General features: G+C 47.7%; 2 protein-coding genes and 1 long non-coding RNA gene across 18 annotated transcripts in view; 1 reads left to right on the top strand and 2 right to left on the bottom strand.

Annotated features, from left to right (window-relative positions):
• The window catches only part of SRRM1 (serine/arginine repetitive matrix 1), a 17,961-nt gene extending 15,488 nt beyond the window's left edge, over positions 1-2,473 (bottom strand). For 7 of the 10 annotated variants that reach the window (XM_014948624.1, XM_014948625.1, XM_014948630.1 and 4 more), the window contains exons 1-2: positions 2,350-2,473; positions 134-223 (exon numbers count right to left, since the gene is read on the bottom strand). In XM_014948624.1, coding sequence (XP_014804110.1) covers positions 134-223; positions 2,350-2,370 — 111 coding nt within the window. In that variant the 5' untranslated portion in view covers positions 2,371-2,473. Of the gene's footprint in view, positions 1-133; positions 224-2,349 lie in introns of those variants that run through there. The other 3 variants (XM_014948634.1, XM_014948635.1, XM_014948632.1) reach the window with 2 other exon arrangements.
• A 235-nt stretch (positions 2,474-2,708) lies between these two features.
• Positions 2,709-7,786, top strand: LOC106891853. The gene is made up of 3 exons (XR_001412792.1): positions 2,709-2,924; positions 6,548-6,637; positions 7,586-7,786. It is a non-coding gene; the product is annotated as an uncharacterized LOC106891853 (long non-coding RNA).
• On the bottom strand, positions 6,966-22,500 carry NCMAP (non-compact myelin associated protein). 7 transcript variants are annotated; one of them, XM_014948657.1, is made up of 6 exons: positions 22,435-22,498; positions 10,773-10,840; positions 10,171-10,483; positions 8,763-8,857; positions 8,552-8,636; positions 6,966-7,746 (listed from the first exon to the last, which is right to left on the bottom strand). In XM_014948657.1, exons 4-6 carry the CDS (start codon positions 8,845-8,847, stop codon positions 7,605-7,607), a joined length of 312 nt encoding a protein of 103 aa, XP_014804143.1. In that variant the 5' UTR covers positions 8,848-8,857; positions 10,171-10,483; positions 10,773-10,840; positions 22,435-22,498; the 3' UTR covers positions 6,966-7,604. The 7 variants fall into 7 exon arrangements, with proteins under 7 accessions (XP_014804143.1, XP_014804144.1, XP_014804146.1 ...); XM_014948658.1 differs by lacking the exon at positions 22,435-22,498 and adding an exon at positions 13,915-14,030; XM_014948660.1 differs by lacking the exon at positions 22,435-22,498 and adding an exon at positions 13,915-14,030 and having other exon boundaries at positions 10,171-10,480.

The raw sequence follows: 22,500 nt of genomic DNA, 5'->3' as shown, positions 1-22,500 counted from the left end.
GTTGAAAGGGACATTAAAGATCATCCAGTCCCCCAGCCCCTGCCCTGCATGTACCATTTGGTACCCAACCACTCCATTGAGAATTGTCTTGGATTCAGGTGTCTTACTTCCTATCTCACCCTAATCAACTTACCTTCTTTTCTAAGCATTCTGCAAATTTCAACTGCTTCAACAGCTTCTTCTGCTTGTTGCTGAAGCGATTGTCCTGTTCTGCGCTTGTTCCCTAAAGCAGAGAAAATAAGTTTTTTAGTCTAGATGACATCCAGCCATCTTCAAAGTATTAGTTTCCCCACATATTTGCACTGCTCAGTGCACAGCAACACCAGCATTACCATTCTGTAAGCAAATAAGCCTTTTCAGGTACCTTTCAACATTAGCACTACAGTCTTCATCTACTGCTGAAGACTTAGGGGAAAGCAGGCTCCTGAGCTCTACAGTGACACCTTAATCATATCATCTCCCTGGCAAACTACTTACAAGTTAGAAGTACAATAGCAACAATCTGCTAGGAAAAGGACTTACGCTGGAATTCACAAAGACTTCAGAAGGTATAAGGTCTTTTTCCTCTGTTCAAGAACAAAAATGTCCTATTTGTTTACAGTGACTTCTACAAACCCTTTGGGTAAACTTCTCTGAAGCAAATCAGCCAACACGAAGGCAGCGAGAGTACAAAGAATACTATTTTATTGATCAGGCTCTGTTAAAGTTCACCAACTCGTTCCACTTTCATGAACAGAAACTATAGGTTAATTCATTCGGAACTGAGAGGCTTAAAAGTCCAAATTTGGAAAATTTACTTGCACAGAAGTAAACAGAACCGCACAGGAACAGGAGTATGTGCAGAACTGCATCCAAAAATATACTGATGACCTGTTAATGATTCAAAACAAACCCACAGTTCACACATGAAGTTTATTCAGAAAACCAACCTGACTGATGGAAAACACAGGAATTTAATACATGGAAATTTCCTACGCAGAAAAAAAAGGGGCTGAAGAATACCAGCAATAATAGAAACTGCTAAGAAACCAGAGGGTAATAAATAAGAAGCAGCTCAAATTCTAAGGTAACCTAACCACTTCAGTTGATCAGAAAGCTCCTTGAATTAGCCACATAACGTGCCAAAAAGTCATCAGATATTGAAAGGAAATGAAGGCAGAGAGACAAAATAGTTTGCGCTGACTTTACAGAAGTGCAAAGAATTGAAAGAATTATTAATAGCAGCTTTCTTGATAAGGCAAGTCCAAGTTGCTGTTCTGGTGTATTTGGGTTCTTCTGAACGCAGAATAAAACCAGACCAGAACACTGTCTCACAGCCCCGTTTCAGAGCCATGCTGCTTTTGTTTTTATAAACAGTCACCCTTCACAGACCAGTTTAAAAGAATATTAGATCTATAATTCAGTGTTTTCAATCCCAGTAATACCAATTGTCAATTGCAATGTCAATTACAACTACTTGATTTGTAATATTCCTTAACAATTGTATTAGATAGAATAAGTCTAGATTTAATTTATAATTCTTTTTCTCAGGCAAGTATGTTAACACAAAATTGAATTACGTGCAGGGTTACATATATCTTCATGTTGTAGAAGCATCCTAGTTGCAAGAATAAAAAATAATAGGGCTGAACAAGTGCACGAGTCTTGGAAAATTAAACTGGCTTTCAAAATTCTCAACAAACTCTTTAAAAATAGGCTCATTCTAATTAATGGGAGAAAAGGCTAAAAGGAAATACACCCTAGGTAGGTTACTTTTTAATAGTCTCTGCAGAAAATACAGCACAGCTGTGAGAAAATAAAAACTCAATGACTAAAAAAAACCAACAAAAAACCAAACACCAACCTAAAAATAAAGCGTAACTTCTTTTCGCTTTGAAAACATTTAAGACGCTTCGTGTCAGTTTGAAAATTTCTCTCTTTAAAAAAAAAAAAGGGGGGGGGCAGCTTGTTTATTTGATTGGAATGCTGACACCAAGGTGCAAATCGGGTTTACCCCCCAACTGCCTCTTTTCTCCCCCACCTCCCCGCATTTCAGGGCCGTCAGAGCTCAGACCGGACACAGGCCCGCACGGGCCAGGCCCCGTCTCGCCGGGACCTCTCTTCCTCCGCCGGGGTCAGAGGCCCGGCCGCCCCGAGGCCTAACGCATGAACCGGCGGCCCTAGGCCGCACCGGGCGAGCGCGGCCCTCGGGGGCGCCGAGGGAGGCCCGCGTGCCCCCGCCGCGCTCCGAGCAACCGGCGAGCCCGAGTCCGGGGCGACCAGTCCTCTCCCAACCGCTTCCTTCCCTCTCCCGCAGCCTCCCGGCGCGGCAGCCTCACCCGCCCGGCCCCCCCTGAGGCCGGCACTTACGCGGAAGAACCCCGCGTCCATCTTGCCTCCTCCGCCTCCTCCTGGTCGCAGCGCGCTGCCGTCCCGGCGTGCACCGCGCGCCCGCGAGCCCCCTCGCACGCGCGCCGCCGAAGGGGCGGAGCCCCCCTCCCCGCCGCAAAGGCTCTCCGGCGACTGCTCATTGGCTGGCGGCCGCGGCGGAGGGTCTGTGCGCGCGCGGAGGGCGGCCAATCAGAAAGCCGGAGCGAGGGGGGGCGGCTGATCCCGGGTCGTCCTCTCGCGAGATGTTGGCCCGGGCGCTCGCGGGCGGCGGCGCGTGCGCGGCGGGTAACGGTCCTGCGCGAGGGCGGCCATGGCGGTTCCCTCAGCCGGCACAGCGGGCTCCCTCCCGCCTCCCTTTTCCCTCAGTGAACTGCTTCCTCGCGTCAGTTCGGGTCCTTCCTCGGCAGAACAGCGATCCCCGGGCCCGTACAGCCGCACAGAAGGCAGCGGGATCTTATCGGGGTGTGGAGGGGCCGTCACGCCGGGCCAGGCCTCTCCCTGGCCCTGAGGTGTCCGCCTGCAGGGTCACTGCTCGGTGCTCGCTGCTCTGCCCGGTCAGTAACGGCTACGGGCTGTGTTTGATTGCCCTGCTGGAAATTGTCATGAGCGGCCCAGCCCTCCCTCCCTCCTGCTCCATCACAAATCGGGCTGTGGCTCCTGCGGGGGAAACCGTGTGTGGTACCGACAGGAACGTGAGAGGAAGGGAGGGTCATGGCACGGTCCGCTGGGGTTAATTCAGGTATCCAAAGTAAAAGCCCTGGGTTTTATATAAAAACTGTATGTCCTTTATCTTTAAAAAGGAATTAATAGGTTCCTTTACATAAAGTTAGATTATAAAGCACAATAGTTGCTTCCCGATTTATCAGCAGTCATTAGTAAGTGTTACACGGGAGAGACACGTGCCTTTTACAGATGTCTTTTTGGAAAATAAATTGGTTATGGGAGTCGGGGGAGAGGAGGGGAGAACAATATTATATTTCATCTGCTTAGGCTATCAGTGATCATATCTCTGCGTTTTGCCAAGCTCTGGATGGCGCTTAACTCTTTGGAGTAAGGGGCAGGAGGCCTGAAAGTTTCTGAAAGGTACTCAAATTGGCAACGAAACTTGGAATTACTGTATGGTTTTGCCTGTTGGGAAATGAGGAGGACACTAGGTGGAGCTCCCTGCTCTCTGCTGGAGTAAAGTGAGTGATGGACCCAGCAGGGGTGAAAGCTGCTGCACAGAAGTTTAGGGAAACAGGACCCAGAACTGAAAAACTGAAATATTTTACTAGTGTACTTGCATCAGTAAAGTGTCAGCTGTGAGACTGAAAGCTCCAGCTGCTGAAGCCATAAATCCTAGAAGACTTTAGGAGCAAGAAATAAACCCCACCTCATTCTTGCAGACCCAACTACTGAGTATGCCCTTAGGAAAAAAAATCTTAGCAGTATTTCTTTGTATGACCTGCAGACAAAATGTTCTCATTGTGACTGCTGGATACAGCCCAGCTGGCACTTTGCAAAGAGAGAAACTTAACCAAAGAACAGAGTAAGGAACTAGAAATGTTGCTTGTATCACATTTCTGAGCAAAAAACGCCCTCTGAGGTGCTGTGCCACTAAGGGTTCAGCTTTGTATTAATTTGCAGAGCTTCAGGGATAATCTGTAAGGAGTTTGTTAGAGCTGTTACATTGCCTGTTCTCTCCGAAGTCACTGAATCACAGAATGGTTGGAGTTGGAAGGGACCTTAAAGATCATCGAGTTCCAACCCCCTGCCCTGGGCAGGGACACCTCCCACCAGACCAGGTTGCCCAAAGCCCCCTCCAACCTGCCCTTGAACCCCTCCAGGGATGAGGCAGCCACAGCTTCTCTGGGCAAATGATTTCTTCCTGAGATTGCATCTAAATCTTCCCTCTTTCAATTTAAAACTATTACCCCTCGTCCTATGGCTCCCCTCCCTGATCAAGAGTCCCTCCCCATCTCTCCTGTAGCTCCCTTCAGGTACTGGAAGGCTTCTCTAAGGTCTCCCTGGAGCCTTCTCTTCTCCAGGCTGAACAACCCCAACTCTCTCACCCTGGCTTCATAGGAGAGGTGCTCCATCCCTCTGAGCATTTTCATGGTCCTCCGCTGGACCTGCTCCAACAGGTCCATGTCCTTCCTGCATTGAGGACTCCAGAGCTGGACACAGAGCTCCAGGTGGTTTCTCACAAGAGCAGAGCAGAGGGGTAGCATCACCTCACCTCCCAAGTCTTACACAGTCCGGGGTTTCTTTACTAGACCAATCAGCAAAATCAGCTTTCAGTTATTTGTTGGTTGGGGTTTTTTTTTTTAAACAGCAGGTCTACCTGATAGCAAGTCTGCAGACAAAGGCAGCCAAAAGGCAGCTTTTTCCCAAAAAACTAGGGGTTTGAAAGCGGAAGGAGAGCACCTGGACAGGGCAGGTGGAATCAGTGCTGCAACAGCTACTGTTACAGGGCAAGGACACTGTGGGGTTGTTCCTGGAAAACCGTGAAACCCACAGCAAATTACACAAGGCTTATAGTTGCAGCGCGGTGGAAATCCAGTGAATTTTGTTTCTTAAAGAGGTGATTTTGCTGGGTCAGCACAAGCTCTGCATTTTGCTGACGGGAGTCAGAACGGATGGTGGGGGCCTCCCAGACTCTGCCAATATAAGGCAAATTTTACTGGTAAAACAGCACGGTTTGAATTGTTCTGATTGAGCAACATTAGTGTGGTCAAGGCAGCAATTCTCCTGCCAATGATAGTAATTCTACTAACCTAGAATTGCTTATTCTGCTGCAGTGAAGCAAAGTGAACTTCATTGTTTGGAAATTCTGTAAATGGAAAGTAAACAAAATTTGCTAGAAGTACGTCTGGCTGGTAACATTAAAAAAATAACAGTAAGATGGGGCTTATCTAAAGATCTTGATTTTGATACAGTGGAACATGCTTAGAAAACATTCTTAGCTGTCCAGAGATTGGGAGAGGAGGCCAAATCCTTTGCATTTTTTAGAAAAAAAAATGAAATTGGCACCTGCAGTCCCTCCTGAATGATTCTATCAATCACTGCTGCCACAAAAAATAACTTAGAGAACTAGGACAAGTAAAATATTTACAACAAGATTTAAAAACTTCACAAACAGCTGTCTTAATATTTAGTTTGGAATTCAAACTGTGCTCCAGGTTCATTAAAAAAAGAAGAAATATAAAAATGTGCAAAGTAATTGAATTTAGTTTCTGCACAAAAATACCAGTCAGTAAAAATGATCTGTTCAAGAGATGCATTCACATCCTGGGAGGAATAGATTATATATCCCTTCAGTCCCTCATCGCTTCACTCTGAGAAGGGGCAGCTTTGTTTTGGATGGTGGTTTAAGGATGTAACTATTGGTGACGTGTGATGGTGTCAAGGAGAACAGCAAGTGAACCACTGGAGGACAAAAAGCTTCACAGCTGGCGGCTCCCTGTGACCAATTCAGTTAGACAGGAGCAACATTTCTCTCTACAGCTCTCAAAAAGGAGTTAAAATACCTCCTAACAGTTTTCCTAAGGGCTGCAAACGGGCTGGAGCCCTCTAACGGTCACAGCAGCTTGGAGCCAGCTGCTGGCAGGGGCTCAACACAAGGCACACCATCCAGACTGCTGTGGTACCACTGTCTGAGCTTCACCCTCTGCCCAGCCATTCCCCCAACAGCAGAAGGACATTGAGCTGTTGGATGGGGCCAGAGGAGGCCACGGAGATGCTGGGAGGGCTGAGGCTCCTCTGCTGGGAGGACAGGCTGAGAGAGTTGGGGGGGTTCAGCCTGGAGAAGGCTCTGGGGAGACCTTCAAACCCCTTCCAGTCCCTAAAGGGGATCCAAGAGAGATGGGGAAGGACTCTTGATCAGGGAGGAGAATGACAGGACATGGGGTAATGGCTTCAAACCAGAAAAGCGGAGATTTAGATGAGATATTAGGAAGAAATTCTTTGCTGTGAGGGTGGTGAGAGCCTGGAACAGGTTGCCCAGAGAAGCTGTGGCTGCCCCATCCCTGGAGGGGTTCAAGGGTAGGTTGGAGGGGGCTTTGGGCAACCTGGTCTGGTGGGAGGTATCCCTGCCCACGGCAAGGGGTTGGAACTGGGTGGGCTTTAAGGTCCCTTCCAACCCAAACCATTCTGTGATGCTCTGGTTTTTCCTGATCCTTCCCCTCTGTCCTGTCAGGCAGTGTCTCGGAGCTGCTGTGATATAGACACTGGAGACAATCAGCCACTGAAGATCAGACAATGTCTGTGTGTTCCCACTCAGTGGGCCGTGAGTATCCTTGGGAATTCCTTTGTTGCATTACTGTACACCCACCACCATCACACTTGCAAAACAACATCGATTTTGCTTACTTTCTAGAATAAAAAATTCCTAAAAATAGTTCAGGCCCAGCCTGCGTTAGAGCACAAGGCACTTCAGGATGTGAGTTGTGCATGGGGGCTGTACAAAGCCTCACTTGTTTATGCTGCCTTGCCATGGTTACTTTTTCAGCTGAAGAACTGCTCAGATTTTGTGTAAGACACAACATTCTAAGGCAACTCCAGTAACAAACGTAAAGCAATTCTTGGCTTGAGAGTGAAAAGCCTGAGACGTTGAGTTCCTTTGGAAATGGAGAGGTTACCAAGTTTATAGAAATATTGCAAAAATACTTGAAAAAAAAAAGTAACTTTTTCTCTTTTATCTCATACCATACATATGTGGCATTAGAAACACAAAAGATGAGTAAAGATAAATACAATTCTGATACTTCCTGTACTATCCATCATGTATAAAATAGACTACAAACCTGTTTCACAAAAAATCACAACACACCCAGGTTCAACCTGAGCCGTAGCTCACATGTCCCAGTTTTCCTTCCAGTTTCTCCTCAGTCATTGCAGAATAGAAGTTCAAACTCTCCAAGTAAGTAAAAGCTCCACAAAATCTGAGTGTGCATCTTCCCTTCCAAGGAATGGGCTTGGTTTATTCAGTCTCTCTGCACCCAGAGCTCTGTAGGAAGGCTCGCTGCGTTTCTGACCATTTCTTTGCCTCCACCAGTTGCTTTCAGCCATACAAAAAGCATCCAGACCTTTTATTTTTCCTCCCAAAGAGGGAAAGCAGGATTAATTACAATCTATAGACAAAAAGAACAGCTCGTTGCAGTTCCCAATGCAGTGTCCCTTTGCTGAGGAGTTCCAGGTCCATGTAAATAAGAATTCCATCTCTCTTCCCCCACAGGGAGGCCGGATGTTCCCAGTTATCTGTTCTGCATGTGGATGTCCACGGGTATGAAGGTCACGGTGGGATGCTGAGACAGGCTGTGGCTGTTCTGCCCTAAAGCTGGTGGCATTGCTGGTTTGGCACTTTTGGGTTCCAGCTCCCGCTTCACTCTCATGCGCCTGAAAAGGTAAAAATGAAATTGTCACCAGGGTTGGCACGTGCTGGTATTGGGAAGGTTCCTGCATGAAATTGTCACCAGGGTTGGCACGTGCTGGGTCTCTTCTTGGTACTGGGAAGGTTCCTGCGGAAGCAGGTTATATTGAACAGCTACTGAAAAGTCAGTAAAAGCCAGGATTTCATCCCAAAGATACCAACTGACAAGTCAGTGCGTCTCGAGTCTAACCCAATGCCCTCAAAAGTGAGACATCAAGCTCCTCTTGGGCAGCCTTGATGCCCACAGCAGACCTTTCCTATCTCAACAGGAAGCCCTGAAAAGACCTTCCATCAAGCACCCTCCACCGAGAACCTCTTTCTGCTTCCAAGCAATTCAGTCACAGAGATTCAGGGCATTTTAATCAAGCACATTACACTTTGGTTTCTTTTGGGAATTTTCAGCAATAAATATCAATTTCATCCCAAAGATACCAACTGACAAGTCAGTGCGTCTCGAGTCTTACCCAATGCCCTCAAAAGTGAGACATCAAGCTCCTCTTGGGCAGCCTTGATGCCCACAGCAGACCTTTCCTATCTCAACAGGAAGCCCTGAAAAGACCTTCCATCAAGCACCCTCCACTGAGAACCTCTTTCTGCTTCTTAGCAATTCAGTCACAGATTCAGGGCATTCCAATCAAGCACATTACAGTTTGGTTTCTCTTAGGAATTTTCAGCAATAAATATCGAAATGGTCTGTTAGATGAGAGGGCACCCAACTGATTTTGGTTCATCCTATCTCATCGTAGTCAAATACAGAACTTGGCCACGTACCTGTTGTATGTTTTCAGTATGAGCAGAACCACTGTAAAAATAATAATCACTCCTACTACGATGGCAGCAACTATTGCTCCAGAACCTAGTAGGGAAGCAGAAAGGGGAAAAAAAGTCTTTATTTACAAAGTTGCCATTGTATTGTTTGAAGTTTGCTAAGTTCAAGGTCCATTTAAAAAAAAAAAAGCCACCACCCCACTGCTTTTCTTACTTTGGTAGAGACTTTGTTCTTGAGACTTCGTGGTCACATTGACTGAGAACTGAGTGTTATTGATCAGTGGTGCGGCTGTCGTCATTTTGATTCGGCTACAGTAAAAAAAAAAATAAGAAGAGTGAGTTCATAAAATATTAAGAGCGATAATTCAGTGCTAATTAAGCAACAACCCATTAAAGATTCAGAGCTCACTAAGTGGAGACTCACTGAACTGGGGTTCTTCGTATTTTCTTAGTGGTGAAAATCTGGCCCTACTGAAGTTGATGGAAATTTGGCTACAATCCAGTCATGAGCAATTTACCTGACTGTATGCACTGCTCAGAATTAAGAGGATAAAATAAGATATAAACACCATAATGCATTATTACATATACATTATTGCTGTTATAGAAGTTGTGGATAAATATATGTATTTTAAATGTTTTACGACTTTAGAATATCATCTCGGGTTATGAGATTCAGATCACCGAGTGATCAGTGTGGAGAGTAGTATGTCTTTAAGGAAGGAAAAGAAAGTCAGCATGGAAAGGTTTAAAAACATTCTTATAGAAGAGAATTTAAAGTAGCTTCATTCATCTATCATGGAGGAAAAAAAAACACATGTAACCCCCTAACCTGAAACTCCAAAAGTTACATACAAACAACAGCTATCCCATGACAGGAAAAATACATTGCAACGTGACTCTGAAAGAAAGTTGATGTGAGTTCAGACCAGTCCCTCACACACACACCAGTGTCACCCCTGGTCTGTTACTGGGAGAGGACAGGGCTGCAGGTGGAGAGCTGAAAATACGCCTGCTCCTGCATTTCGGTAGGGCAAAACTAGATCTAGAAAGAGCAGCCAGTATGTTTACTGATTTTAAAAGTGTTTTCCAAATGTTTTCTCAATGTGACTGGTAACCTTAGCCATTAAAAGACTCCTTCAGTCTGAGAAGGGTGTGAAAACCACTTCAAAGAGACCTCTGAAACCATTTCAGCTCCCGGATCCAGAGAGCTAACACCCTCTAACTATCCAACGAAAATTAAATTATTCTTCAACACCTGAGTTGCCCATTTCAGATGCTGCCCAGTAGAACCAGCCAGGACTCTACCCTGCTCTCTCTTCTACTCCACTGGGATATCATGGATCTGTGGCATGTTCTTAGCAGCTTTAATTTTACAAAGCACAAGACATACAACACCCAGGGAATTATTAACTGGGTAGAAATCAGTTGATAATTAGAGAATCACAAACACGAAAGGCAGCCTCCCTTCCCTTCCCCCTTAGCAAAGCCTTCCCAAAGGTTTCTGCAAAGTAGGATCCATCAGATAGAACACAGGTGGTGGTGAGGTGCTGTTTTGGGAGGGAAGGGGGAGCCAGGCAGGGTGTATTTTGGGGTGGGAGGCAGTAGCTGGGTCCACACACCGGGTGTATTTGGGAGGCTCTGCTAATGGATGGCTCAGGAATGAGAGAGGTCAGTCACTGGCAGGGAGGGAAATGGTCCGTGTCTGCCTGGGTATGAAGGATCAGAATTGCAAGGTCAATTCATCAAATCCTTCCATCCCCTTAAGTTAAAAAGGTTGAGGGTTTTTCCTTAAAAAAAAAATAAAATTCAAAAATAACTGTCTCAAGTCTGTAACTGGGTCATTCTCCTCTGACTGAATGATTCCTTTGTTTAGCCAAGACCGAGTTAATGCAGCAACGTGATCATCAACTGTAGTCATAGGTCTTTTTCCTGCTGAAAGAAATATTTTGTGTTTAGAGTTTGCCCAGCTTTATCATTGTGCACAGCGAGAAGAGCATTGACACACGCCTTGAAGGAAGTGAAGGTGAGAGGCACCAAAGCTCGGGTGACAGCGCTGTCCCCATCTGTTTCCCCACCCACCCATTTGAAACGGCATCGGTGAAGGCTGTCCCATGGAGAAGCAGAGGCTGAAGAGCCTCCTCATCACACCAGAGGCTGGGGAAAGCTGGGCGAGTATTTTGACTACGGACATAATTCATAAAAAGCCAAGTTCAACTTTTACCTTCTTTCTCCTGACTGGGAGAGCACCAATTCCAGTTTTACCCAAGCGTTTTTCTCCTCCTCTGGCTACTAAAATAAAAAAATCCCAGATAAATAAGGCTGAATATTTAGATATTAAGCCATGTGATATTCATACTGAGTAACTTCTATCTGGTTCAAACCACCTTGGTAACGGTGAGCTGTTTGTGCATGAGTCACCTATAACCAAAGAATTTTTATTGTTGTCAGTGAAACCGCCTGTTTACAAGGAGGCTGAATTTACCCGACCGGGTGTAACAATCTAAGGTGCAATTTGAAAAATATGGCAATTTTGGGGGGTTGGGTTTTTTTCTGCATAATATATAGCAAGTAAGGAGATCCAAGGTCTGTGTCTGAGGCCAGGGTGGGAGGTACAAGTCCTCAGTTGTGCTGTTTTACCTCCAGCAAGTCCCAGCTCCATTCCTCCCCCGTGAATCAGCGGGGTTTCACCTGACCGAGCTTGTGCTGCGAGACTCCAGGACCCAGCAAAGTCCAGCAAAATCCATGGGACCCCACTGATTCCAGGGTCCTGCAGCCTGGACCCTACTCCGTTTAGAAAAACACTTGGAAACTCAATAAAAACTAGATAGGAGAGGAGAAGAAACGGACTTTGATACAGCAATCACAGGACATTCTTTCTTTATGACACACGGTGTGCACTTCCCCTGTGCACACACACACCTGAGAGCACTAATTCACCCAGAGTTCTCCAGACTGGGGCTGGGGGCACACCCCACCGGTTATTTTTGCATCCCCCGTGTTATGGAGCTGGAAATGTTTCCGTGAAGTTAAGCTTTGGGCACGTTTCCATCTAAAACACCTTGGCAGATACAGCCAGGGGGTTGTTTTTGGCCAGCTGTAGCAATGCCCCCATTTATCCAGCCAAATTCCAGGCTTGAATGGCCACGCTCATTCGCAGTGAGATGGGGGTCGGGGACCATCTGTCAGGAGGGTCCTGGCAGTGGCAGGAGAGGGGTGACAGGGAACAGAGGGGTTTGGTTGAGTTTTTCCAGGAAAGCTGGACTTCGAGAGCCAACTCCCTGCCAGGGGAGGCAGGTGCTGGTTGGGAGACACACAAATTCAATGCTTTGCCACCCAAAAAAACCCCATCAAGCTGCGTTGCAGGCTTTAAACTAGACACAAAGTCAGCTATTGTTTCTCCAGCAGTAATATATACTAGTTTTGAGCCAGAAGCTCAACTAGAGAATTAATTCATCCTTTCAAGTGCACTGCTGCACAGATAGGATTTTCATCTTACATTGCAGCCAAACACTGCCTGGAAAACAGGTGATTTTTCTCTCCTGACTTATCCAGGTCTAAGGAAGAGCTCTGGCTGCCAGCTCTACTGCTCTGGGACTTGATTCCCTTCCCAAAAACGTCTGCAGGGCAGCGTCTTAAATCACAAAAACCACCAAGGATTGGGACAACAAAACCCAGTACTGGTTTGCTTGATGTCTGCATTGTATAGCAGAAATTTCAGAAGATGCAATTCTTTGCTGTGAGGGTGGTGAGAGCCTGGAACAGGTTGCCCAGAGAAGCTGTGGCTGCCCCATCCCTGGAGGGGTTCAAGGGCAGGTTGGAGGGGGCTTGGAGCAACCTGGTCTGGTGGGAGGTGTCCCTGCCCAGGGCAGGGGGTGGCACTGGGGGGGCTTTAAGGTCCCTTCCAACCCAAACCATTTTGTGATTCATTTGGGCTCAGCTCAGCTCGCCCATCACCCTGTGCAGCCAAGTAACTCCCATCCAAGGGAGAAGTTAATCCTTCTAAGTAAGTCCAGACTTCTTCTCCCTTCTAAAACAGGTTGGAGGGGGCTTGGAGCAACCTGGTCTGGTGGGAGGTGTCCCTGCCCAGGGCAGGGGGTGGCACTGGGGGGGCTTTAAGGTCCCTTCCAACCCAAACCATTTTGTGATTCATTTGGGCTCAGCTCAGCTCGCCCATCACCCTGTGCAGCCAAGTAACTCCCATCCAAGGGAGAAGTTAATCCTTCTAAGTAAGTCCAGACTTTTTCTCCCTTCTAAAAGCAACGGGGCTCAAAAGTGAGGACCTGGCAGAGGCTGGAGTCTGTGAGGAGACCCCAGAGGAGGCAGATGGTGCTTCAGCTCCTTTCCTCCACCCGAGCAGCCTGACCTTCCCTGCCTTTGCCAGAAGGTTTGCCTTGTCTGATCACCCAGGGGTGATCACAGCAAACACCCAGGGGTGATCACAGCAAACACCCAGGGGTTTGAACCTGCCATTTTTTGGTTGTTCCCTGCTGTTTTCCAGCAGCAGGGGAATCAACTGAGCATTTGTGGCACGGAAAGGAAACCGGCTTATATTTAAGAGTCACAAACTCAGTTTCAGCTCCCCATAACCTGGCAAAGCTTCCATCCTCCATCCCAACAGCCACGTGCCCCCGCGCTCACCTTGAGCCACGAAAACCGGGAACGGCGCCGGGGCTTTGAGGCAATTGTGGCACGGAAAGGAAACCGGCTTATATTTAAGAGTCACAAACTCAGTTTCAGCTCCCCATAACCTGGCAAAGCTTCCATCCTCCATCCCAACAGCCACGTGCCCCCGCGCTCACCTTGAGCCACGAAAACCGGGAACGGCGCCGGGGCTTTGAGGCAAACTGTAACTTCAGAAAGCAATGAGAGCACAACGAGCTTCAGTGAGACCTGAAGGTGCCTGAATTTACTTTGAGTGCCCCCGCGCTCACCTTGAGCCACGAAAACTGGGAACGCCGCCGGGGCTTTGAGGCGCACTGTAACTTCAGAAAGCAATGAGAGCACAACGAGCTTCAGTGAGACCTGAAGGTGCCTGAATTTACTTTGAGAGGCTCTAAGAGGGAGGAAGGGGAGGGGGGAAAAGAACCCAAGCTCAAACTGGTGGGAGCTGAGGCATAAAGGTGGCCTCGGGCAAACAACCCGCTCGGTGAGGAGCCTCTGTGTTCCTACGTGTCCTGGTGTCAGACCAGCACCTTTATATAAGTGTTTGTCTCAGGTTCTGGCACGAGCTCTCCAGGTTTAGCTGTTGTTAAAACACATATTTAAAGCGTTTCACTTCCTTGCCAAGACAAAGTTACACAAAGTGCCGGCGACTCTACTGTGCAGTAGCAGCACCAAGGAAAAAAAACAAACAGTAATTCTACCTGCGTGGCTTATTATTTTCACGGAGGAAGATACTTCTGTCTTCACAGAGGCTCACGCAGAGGACAAGAACTGAGGAAGTGAAGACAGGTCACCGAGGAAGGTTTCAAAAGTCTGGAAATTTGAACCAGACAGACATTGTCATCGACTTGCCCAAGAGCAATGTCTAAACCCAGACTGTGAACTGCTGATTTCCCAATTCTGATTTTTCTGCCTTAAAATGCTGGGCCACACACATTTCTCCTCTCCCTCCCTCGGTGTGAATGCACTTATTCACAGGAACTGCAGCAACTCCACCACGTTCAGCAAAGCGTATTCACAGCGTAAAAACCACTCCAGATCCTTCAGGGTAGCTCTGTCTCTGCAGACAAGCCAGAATAGGGAAGGAAAACAAGCCAGAGGTATTTTCCCACTGGTCACAGGCCAGGATCTAAGCACAGGCGCGTTAGAAAACTTGTGAAATATATGTCAGGACCAGGATTTGAACTTCAGATGGAAAAACCCTGCCTTACCACCACCACCACCACCACCACCACGCTGGTAGTTGAGGTTCCTGCAGCTCAGACCTTGTGCTGCTCAAATGGAACCTCCAGCTCCCGAGCTATTCAGAGGGATCTGTCAGGTTGAGCTCAGATGCCTGTTGTTGAATTTTGTACTTTTTAAGCCCCTTAACTCCCTCACTTTCACTGATAAATATCGTACGTGTCATCTAGAGCTTCCCAGTCAGGTTGAGCTCAGATGCCTGTTGTTGAATTTTGTACTTTTTAAGCCCCTTAACTCCCTCACTTTCACTGATAAATATGTGTCATCTAGAGCTCCCCCCTAGCTCTGGCCAGTTGTCTGGGATTTCCCAGCCTGGACCCAGGCACACTTTACCACTGGTCCAAGTTTCCAAGCAGACCTGTGGGTGTTGGGACACAATAAAAACCCCTTCTCCATCCAGAAATTCTAGACAAAACTGAAATTTTAAACTAATACATCATCCAAAAGAAAATGGTCTATTTAATGTGGTGTGATGATATAGTAAGGCTTTTTAAAAGACATTTACAATAAATCATTTGGTCCAGTGGTTGCACTTGCAGAAGACCAAGTTCCTTCATTATTATTTAGGCTGAAGTGATTAATTTAAGAGGAAAAGGAATAACATTTTAAAACAAAACCGCCCTTTACATGCAGTGCAGGTGTCAGGTATCAAGAGAGACCTGGGAGCAATTTTGCAGCTTATTCCTGAAAGGAATGCTAGAGGCTTTCCTTTGTGGGCAGCTTTTTTAAATTAATATTAGAAGGCTCTTGTTCTACATTTTTAACTTCTGGCTGTACACACAGGAGATGCTAAAGTAACCAGCTACGAGTGGCTGGCAAATAAGCAGTCTCCACCTTACTATAACAAAGCAGGAGAGGTGCAGTACCCTGCTTGCTCTTTTTTTTTTCTTGGAGGAAAGATTCCTTCCTTTCCCACAACATAGACCCACATCTCAAGACTTAGAGCCAAACGACTCACAGATGGAGCACACCAATTTCCAGGGCCATGAGGCTGCCTCCAAGGCTCAGGCAGTGTCCGGAATGTCTCCTATTTTTGCAGAAAAGCCCTTTCTAACAGCACAGCGTGACACACCACTGATTTCTACCTCCTTTGGGACCGGAGGTAGCTCACAGTTCTCTACGCTGTGTCAAGAAGATCATACATCTGTTGGGTTTTTTTCCCCTCAGATGTGTTCCTCCACCAGAAGGCTTTGTCTGAGCAGATACTGAGGGTTTTCTATCCCTTGGTATCTGGACATTCTCCATTTCAGCCATCCCTGCACAGATTCAGTAGCTCAGAGATGGGCTGCACGTCTGGAAACGGGGGATACATCCCCTGTGCCGTAAGTCCCCCGCTGTCTGGAAGGGATGGGATGCAGTTCTGTATTAAATTTCACAGCAAATCGGCGGAGATAAACCGCTGCATCCCAGAAATGCTGCTTTTGTGCTGGAGGCAGCTCATATGCACACAATTCAGCCAGGAAAATCAACATGAGGGACACGAGGGACAGCCAATCCATAGTACAGAGCAATGCCTGAGGCTGGTTCCCAGCTCATCCACACTCAGCAGGAGCTGGAAGCCCCTTCCGAGCACAGAGGTATCAGCAGAACCTCATTTCTGAGCAGCAGCTCCCACCAGTGCCTGGCAGCATAATTAACCTCTGATGAAAAATGAGAAATGGGGATGAAAAATGCCGTCTGGTGGTTTACGAGACTCACCACCGCAACGGGCGAAGAAAATCCACCCACAGCCACACACTGGAAAGCAATGAGTGTTGCTGCAGGTACAAAGCATCACAGGAGCCCTGAACACACACAGGCTCCCCAAAAACAACCCAGTCCAGGCTCTCAGCTTGCAATTAGGTGGTTTTACCCACTGCACACTGATAAGGGCCCAGCCACCGTCCCTGTTCCTGGGAGCACCCAGGTGGGGGGCGCGGGAGGGAAGGATGTATAATTAGCAGTTAAATATTACCCGGAAAAAAAAACAGATTCAGAAAGAAGAAAAATGCCTCCAGGCACCTGCACGGATCTCAAGGCAGGAATGACTCATGGGGGAGGGTGAATGAGACTCAAGGTGACAAACTCCAGAAGCCATCAAGGTGTGCACTCAGATGGAAAGCCAGAAAATTAATCTGAGCTGAACCCTCAGTTATGGTCTGGCAGCGGCCGGTGGCATCACGTCACGCAGCCCTTGAGTCACAGCACTCAACAGTTTGTCTCCACAGAGATCCCAGCAAAGTGCACGTTGGTGGCAAATTCACTGGATCTGGAGAAATAAACCACACACCAAAAAAAGCAGCTTGCCCTTGAGGACTGTCTGCTTCTGCTCTTGCAGGGGAAAAGCGACCCTGCTCTGTGCACATAATCCTCTCAAAAAGGCTCTGTTGGGGCAGGGCTCACTTCAGCAATATCTTTGGAAAACTCCCTACAGCTTTTCAGGTTCTTAGAGAAGACAGTTTTTGTAAAACATTGCAGATTGAGCAGTGTTTTTGTGGAAATGACTACCAGGCTCTGTACCTGGTTGGATCTGCCGTTTACTGAAAGGCTGGAGTAGTTCAGGAGATCATAGTGTTGTAGAAATCCTCTTCCACCTGGATTTTCCATCAGGGCACCTGCTTTATTCCAGGCACAACCCATGAATGCTCCAAAGTGGAGAGAGGGGATTAAGAGGGAGACTCTGAGTGTGGGAATTGCAGCATTAACCCTTTTATTAATAGGTCAGAAAGAGGCATCTGTCTGAGAGTCCAGTGTTAAACGGAAGATCCCAAATAGTTCCCAATTACAAAGAGAGAAAGAAAAACCCCAACCAAAACCCAAGGGGCTGCGGAACGGAACCAGATGATCTTTAAGTTCCCTCCCAACCCAAACCATCCTGTGAGTCTACGAAATATGCTCACACGTTCTCACAGAGTGATTAAAGAGTTTTCTCCCCAGGAGGGGCTCGGAGCTCAGCATCCCACCACCAGCCCTGGCACTGCCCTGCCTGCAGCGGGAGGCACGGTCCCTCTCCTGGGACTTTGGAGAGGCTGTTGCCAGGCTGGCTTTTACTTGTCACTGCAAAGCACTGCAGGACAGATGTCACCCAGCCCATTCTCACGGGGCAATTCAGAGAAGAGGAACTCCACGGCCCATTTTCTGTTACTGGAACAGGACCGATAGAAACCACAAAAACAATGTCAAGGCGGCGTATCCAGCCGGAGAACGGCGTGAAATTAATTACCATCAGTAGCACAGGGCAGATCTGGGCTCCTGCTGTGGCACGCAGATCTGGAATCGGATCCAATTCCAAAGTTTCCCAGAGTTCAGGGAGTTTTTACATCTTGTCTGGCCAGTTTGCATCCCTCCTCGTGAAGGGCTGGCCGAGGTGTAACTGTCTGAGTTACAAAGCAGCTTTGCGTGGTGGTTCTGACAACGAAGAACATGAATGAGGATTTTGGAGACACCGAAACGTGTTTGTATAACCATAATGAACACACCCAAGTATCAGTGACCTCTCCCGAAGGGCACAGCCCCAAGAGAAGAAGGGAAACCCGGCAAAGACGTCTCGTGCTTTGCCCAGACATAGGGGAAACTTGCCTTACAGACAAAGAACTGCGCAAATATCGTCACCCACTTGAGAAGAGGAGGAAAAGGGAGTTACCTGGAGCGAATTAAGACTCAGAAGGATAAAAACAATCAGAAAAAAAAAAGAAAAAAAAGGAGAGACACAAGCCAAATGCTTTAAAATCTATAGCCTATCCTCCACCTCCCTTGCCAGCCCAGCCAAACAATGCCTGGAGCCTGGTATCACTTGTGAATGATTTACCCAAACCAGGACTGGGATCCCAGGCTGGAACACCACTGTTCCCAGTTCCCATACCATTGCACAGCTCCCTGGCCAGTCCCTTCTATTCTCTGAACCCTTCCTTGCCTGTGGGTGAGTCCCTTACCCAATGTCATGGAGATGGAACAAATCCAAGGAGGAAGGGAATCCCAGATGTGCCTTCAGGCACCACTCACTGTGTCCAGTAGAGCCAGAGAGATGGGAACAGCTACTTCTGGATTTACCTCGTGCTGAGGTTCCCACTCACACCGTGACCCCCAGCAGGATGGAAGGAAGGAGTCCTCACCCCCAGCTGCCTTTCACGTCGGAGAACAGCTCTCCTCATTTATCAGCACAACCCCAGCACGTGAATCAACACGGCTCCTGTTTGCTGGCAGATGGGTGTTCGTTTCCCTTCTCCAAAGACAAATACATAGATGGGAACAGCTACTTCTGGATTTACCTCGTGCTGAGGTTCCCACTCACACCGTGACCCCCAGCAGGATGGAAGGAAGGAGTCCTCACCCCCAGCTGCCTTTCACGTCGGAGAACAGCTCTCCTCATTTATCAGCACAACCCCAGCACGTGAATCAACACGGCTCCTGTTTGCTGGCAGATGGGTGTTCGTTTCCCTTCTCCAAAGACAAATACATCTGCTAGGCCAAGGGTTTTCAGCCTTCCATTCCAGACTAAGAAGTAAATAGGAAACTTTGTTCTTCCCAGTAATAATTTGGGTTTCTGTCCTGCTCTGAGCAGAAGAACAAAACAACCGTGCAGCACACAACGCTTTGGACTGGCACAACAGATGATGGGCAGCCCAAGTCCCCCAGTGCTGCTGTGATGATCCATGGGCTCATTTCACCCCTCCCAGCCTCATCTCCACCAAAAATCACCCGCCAAACCCTACCAAAAATCCCCTTCTTTGCAAGCACAGTTACATGCTGATGTTAGGTGGGCTGAATCGAGGTGTGCGTTGGGCCCAGGGGGTGGTCTCCATCCAAAGGGAGGGTTGTGATAAAGGCAGAGCCCCTTTCCTCTGCCTGCTCTCCCAGCCTGGTGCTTCAACCAACAGCACCATCAACCTTGTAGCTGGCCAGGGGGATGTCCTGGCCAGTTGTGAGCAGATGAGGGTGAGGAAGAACCGTGACTCCAGGGCCCCTGGAATTAGGTTCTAACTTCATTGCTCCGTGGAGGTGGTTGTGAAAACATGAAGCTCTGTATGTCAGTGGGAAACTGGATGACTCAGACATCCCAGCAGCTTTTTTTTTTTTTTTTTTTTCTTCCTTTCCTCCTCTGTGATCTCCATTCATGCCTCATATCATCTCCGCCTGCAAGAGGCCCAATGAACCCGACAGGTTTTTCGTTTGTGTTTCCTGATTTCTGTGACTCTCAGCAGCACGGTCATCCCCACCACGTTTTTTTCCCCTCTCCCACAGGCCAGGTCAAGGCTCATTCACCGGCCCCCACCAAACCCCCTCCCACCACAGCCTTGATGGATTTACTCCCTGAGCACAGCAGCCGCTGAGCCGAGCCCACTACAAGCACTCAGTGATCACAGAGTCATAGAATGGTCAGAGTTGGAAGGGACCTTAAAGATCATCTCATTCCAACCCCCCTGCCCTGGGCAGGGACACCTCCCACCAGACCAGGTTGCTCCAAGCCCCCTCCAGCCTGGCCTTGAACCCCTCCAGGGATGGGGCAGCCACACCTTCTCTGGGCAACCTGGGCCAGGCTCTCACCACCCTCACAGCAAAGAATTTCTTCCTAATATCTAATCTAAATCTCCCCTCTTCCAATTTAAAACCGTTCCCCCTTGTCCTGTCACTGCCCTTCCTGACAAAGAGTCCCTCCCCAGCTCTCCTGGAGCTCCCTTCAGATATTGGGAGGCTGCTCTAAGGTCTCCCCAGAGCCTTCTCTTCTCCAGGCTGAACACCCCCAGCTCTCTCAGCCTGTCCTCACAGCAGAGGGGCTCCATCCTTCTGAGCATCTCCATGGCCCTCCACTGGACCCATTCCAACAGGTCCATGTCCTGTCTACGCTGAGGACTCCAGAGCTGGACACAGAGCTCCAGGTGGGGTCTCACGAGCTCTCAGGGGCTGCTCCAGCTCCTTTGTGCACCAAATCCTGATCGATTCCCTGTTTATTGCCAGAAGGAAGAAGAAGAATTTGGTGTAACTAATAAAAGTCATGGTTTCAGTAGCAGACGACAGATAGGAGCAGGGCTGGGCAGGAAACCTTCTCATGATTTACTGCCAACAAGGGAGCCAGGTCTCCTGCCAGTAGCGGGCTGGAGGTTGAGGAGTGTTGTCCTCTGCCCCACACAATGTTCTCCCCAGCTCCTGCACTGGATCTTCCACCGTTCAAACTGTTCATCTACCAGAAAAAATGCAAATCTCAACCCTGTCGTAAGAACCTCTGCAAACCCCGTATCCTTAAGGTTTTTTTCTGTGTTGAAAAAATGCATAGAATTCTGCGTGTGATACCGACTGCAACTCCATTTGCTTCCCAAACAGCGGGACGAAGGTGGTCACAAGATTTCTTCAGGTTCTGCCCGTGCAACCTGGTTGAATCCATGAGGCACGTTCCTCCCCTCCAGGAACGGGGTGTAGACAGACAGGGAGGCAGCGCGGTGCTTTACGCTTCCACCCCCTCCTCCCCCAGAACCCTGCAAAGAGCTTGTGGTGTCTGAACCTGCACCCACAGCCCCTGTCCACCAGCAAGACATGAATTCTGGGGCCACCAGCTCCCCGACGGCTGCTCTGCCTTTGTCTTCTGCCTCCTAATTGCTAAATCAAACCCTCCTGCCCAAACCCCCCCCCCAGCACGACGTATCGCCGTAGGGAAATGTGTTTACAAAATGCTAGCTTTCCTTTAGCAAGGATTTCCCGGGGCATTAAGTCCATGAATTACCACCAAAACCCCAGAAATCACAGTTCAAACCTGTCAGCAGCTGCAGCGTGTGCCCGAGTAATGAAACCCGTCTGGTTTGGTTCCTGCTGGAGCCGCTCAGCGAGCTGTGACCCAACGCTCCGGGCTCTCTAGTGCTTTGCACGTTAAATATTACTCTGCCAGCCCTTCCAGCACGCTGCTCGGCACATTTAGGGAAAAAAAAAACCACCCCCGACACAACAACCACACCAAACCACCAAAAAAAAAACCCAAACCACCCACAAAAATACCCCAAACCACCACCAAAACCTTATTCTGGGGTGGAATAAGGCAGGAGAGGAGGTTCAGCATATCCCCAGTGATGGGAGGACGCTGCTAGAGAGAGAATAATCTTTCAAAAGGGGCTCAACACGTCTCTCTGGGGAGGAAACAACTCGCCGGGTCGGTTCCAGTCCCCATCCCTTAAAGGGTTCCAGTGAAACAACAGCTGAAACACCAGTTGAGCAGAAAATGGGGGGGGGGGGCATCTGCTCTGTGTTTCCTTCTGGTTCAGAGTTACTGATAAAGAACTTTGCTGCACGTAGAGGCATTTACTGTGGTGTGTATATACATATAACCACTCACTTTACTATGTTATAGATATATAACCACTCATTCTACTATGTTATGTATATAACCACTCACTTTACTATGTTATATGTATATAACCACTCATTTTACCGTGTTATATGTATATAACCACTCATTTTACCGTGTTATATGTATATATAAGCACTCATTTTACTATGGGGGGATAAATATATACATATATCATAGAATCATAGAATCATAGAATGGTCTAGGTTGGAAGAGACCCTTGGGATCATCGAGTCCAACCATCTACCCTAAGTCCAACCATCTACCCTAAATATATAGGGTATAATATATATATATATATATATAACCACTCATATGTAAACCCAGAGAAACCCCAAAAACCCAGCATTCCCAGCCATCCCACCGACAGCAGAAGTAGGGCTTTGGAGAGAAAAGTTAAATTTATAGCCACTGGAAATAGATAGATAGATAGATAGATAGATATGTAGATATATAGATATATAGATATGTAGATATATAAATCTATAGATATGTAGATATGTAGATATATAGATAGATAGATAGATAGAAATATAGATATGTAGATATGTAGATATATAGATATGTAGATAGATAGATAGATAGATAGATAGAAATATAGAAATATAGATATGTAGATATGTAGATATATAGATATACCCAGCCCACGGCAAACTTTTCAGCTACTCACGGGAGGACGCTGCGGGGCTTCAGGAGCTCATCCCCGCTCCGGGCTCTCCGGTGGCGGACACCGGGT

This window comes from Calidris pugnax, unplaced genomic scaffold (genome assembly GCF_001431845.1).
Source record: "Calidris pugnax isolate Ruff unplaced genomic scaffold, ASM143184v1 scaffold162, whole genome shotgun sequence".
NCBI lineage: Eukaryota > Metazoa > Chordata > Aves > Charadriiformes > Scolopacidae > Calidris > Calidris pugnax.
The sequence above is the reverse complement of the archived record's forward strand: the minus strand, read 5'-3'. Positions and strand labels throughout refer to the sequence as shown.